At 36.4% G+C, this 2,519-nt stretch overlaps 1 pseudogene across 1 annotated transcript in view; it reads left to right on the top strand.

Moving 5' to 3' along the window:
* Positions 1 to 441, top strand: part of TEOVI_000247900:pseudogene — a 1,609-nt pseudogene extending 1,168 nt beyond the window's left edge. Inside the window, exon 2 of the mRNA in view lies at positions 1 to 441. This exon is cut by the window's left edge and continues 9 nt beyond it. Within this exon, the coding sequence occupies positions 1 to 441 (441 nt within the window).
* The last annotated feature ends 2,078 nt before the right edge of the window (positions 442 to 2,519 follow it).

Here is a 2,519-nt window from a genome sequence, read left to right as displayed (position 1 = left end):
AAAGACGGTATACCATGGGTCGTTGAAGCAAAAAAAGCGGAAGCTGCCGCACAGGGGATACCTGCATTATTCAGAGCAGTAGCACAGATAGTTTCAGAGGCCTCAGCAATAGAAAGCAAGCTGGAAAACTTATTGTTGATGGGGGACTTATCAAATCTAGCAAGCGCAACAGGCGATACAAAGCAAGGCAGCAAAAAACCAGCAGCCGAAGACCAGCATAAATGCAAACCGCAAAACAAAACAGAAGCAGAATGCCCGGCTGAGCACTGCGACTATGATGCAAAAAAAATAGAATGCAAACCTAAAACAGTAACAGAAACCCCAGCAGCAGGAGCAGGAGAGACACCAAATGTGGAAGGAAAAAAGTGATCTTATTTTAAGGATCAAACAAGTTGTGAAGCAGCATTGGGTCCTGTCCCAGAAGAAAAAGCTAAATTCTGTGGCTGGATAACTTACGTGGATGGAAAAGGCAAACTTGATACGCCAGAATGCCGAGACTTTAGTTTTATAGTAGATCAGAAATTAGTTCTGATGGCTGTTGGTTTTAAGAGGTTGGTGACATTTTAGAACAGTGGTCAATTTTACTAAAATTGATAAGCTTTTATTTTATTGAAAAAATTTCTAAACCACAATGACATTTTGATATATTGTAACACTTTTGTGAAACCTTTAAAATTTTCAAATTTTGAAAATATGTATAAAAGTAGTTTATGGGTGTAAAGAAGTATGTTTATTGGCTATAACAAATGAGTTTATTAAGGAATTTTCTACTTTGCTTATTTTATGAATAATATTTATTGCTATAATGGTAATGACAATGACAGGAGAGTGTTGTGAGTTTATGTATTAATATTATAATAAAAATGGTGGAGGAGACTAAAGTGACAAATGAAATACACACACTGAAAGTAACGGCAAGGCTTATATGGAAGCAAGTGAGTTAGTGGAAGTGTGAGAGCATGAAGAATATTATTAGAGAAAATGCAAAGAGAAAAAAATTAAAGATTCTCAGTGCCAAGTAAAAAAATGTGTATGGGCATAATCACCAACGGAAGTATGGGGGGGGGAGATATAATGTTGAGAAACAACCCAGTTAACACGGCAAATACCTTCGGTAAGTTATGCGCTATAGTAGAAGCAGAAGACGTAAGAGAAAAAATAATATACAAAATGGAACGACAAAATTCTCAATAACAGAATACAGAACGAAGAAAAAAACAGATTATGGCGAAGAAGAGGAATAGATGCTAATTAGCATTGTTTCAGTTAAAAAAGTGCAGCTTTTACCTCGGAGGTGTTGGTGGCAATTGTAGTTTTTGAATATGATGGAATATTCTAATAACCGGCAGTAAAGAAGGATAAAGAGACTGTATAAAAAGGAAATAATGTGTAAGGCAGCTTCTTATCAGATATAGTAATAATGCCCAATATTTGTAGTGACGATATAAAATTACCTGAATAATAATTTAAAACTAGAAGCACGAATTGATTACAGTGGACAGAAAAAGAGGAATAAAAACGTGAACACTACCTAAATTAGTGCATTTACCAAGTTATGTAGAAGTCTTATGAAGTGGACATAGCTGATGGTGATACTCAACTAATTCCGTATTAGTATACAGGTCAGATATAAAAACCTTTTAAGGCGCGAGTGACCCAAATAAAAGTGATCGCGTGTCCGCTATAACTGGCGCTGACCAATAAAACAAAACCTGAAATAAAAGCACTGTCTGGCTATAAATTACTAAGTCTTAAAAGACAACGCAACTCAGGCACAAAGAATGTAGGCAAAAACCAAGCGGCCAATCGTGTCCTGAAGAAACAACACCGTTACATGGTTATTCCATGATAGAGTGCAACATGTAAATCAGCAGTCAATATAATATAGTGAGAACAATTAAATTTAAATGTCTTACATATGTAAATTTATTTAGTTTTTTATAAAAATAGAGGCGCAAATTGCAGAGGAATAGGGGGAATTTTGATATATTTAATATTAGAGTGTGTTAGATTATTGGGAAAGGCTTTAAATAAGAGTACGGAAAAAATGCTAACGAAACGACTTAACTACACACCTTAAGCCGACGATAAAACTGCCTACGAACAGAAAAACACAAAAGAAGACGATTTGTGCAAAAGCGAAGAAGATTTTGATGCGCAATACAAATTCTTATAATCAATTTTCCTGAAGCTAATTTAAAAGGAACTAAATGTTAGGCACAAAATTCGGTGGAAACTGCTAAACTCATCGTTTCGCGGAACCCCAACATGTTAAAAAGTAAAGGAGGCGCAGGTTCAGACGGAACACTGCCTGACGGCAGAACCTTTCGGCAAGGAGGAAGCAGCGGATAAAGCCGTGTTTATTACCATGTTAATAGCACCGTCCATGAGAAGCAAAAAAAGTAGCCTGATACCGGCATATCAAAGATCGATCTTTAGTGACGATTATTATTTGTCCGTCGTGGAAAGGCAGTAAAACGGTAAGCTAGCTTTCTTAGCCCCAGAAAACCGCAACCAAG

This window comes from Trypanosoma equiperdum (genome assembly GCF_001457755.1).
Source record: "Trypanosoma equiperdum strain OVI genome assembly, contig: ctg_555, whole genome shotgun sequence".
NCBI classification, from domain to species: domain Eukaryota; phylum Euglenozoa; class Kinetoplastea; order Trypanosomatida; family Trypanosomatidae; genus Trypanosoma; species Trypanosoma equiperdum.
The sequence above is the reverse complement of the archived record's forward strand: the minus strand, read 5'-3'. Positions and strand labels throughout refer to the sequence as shown.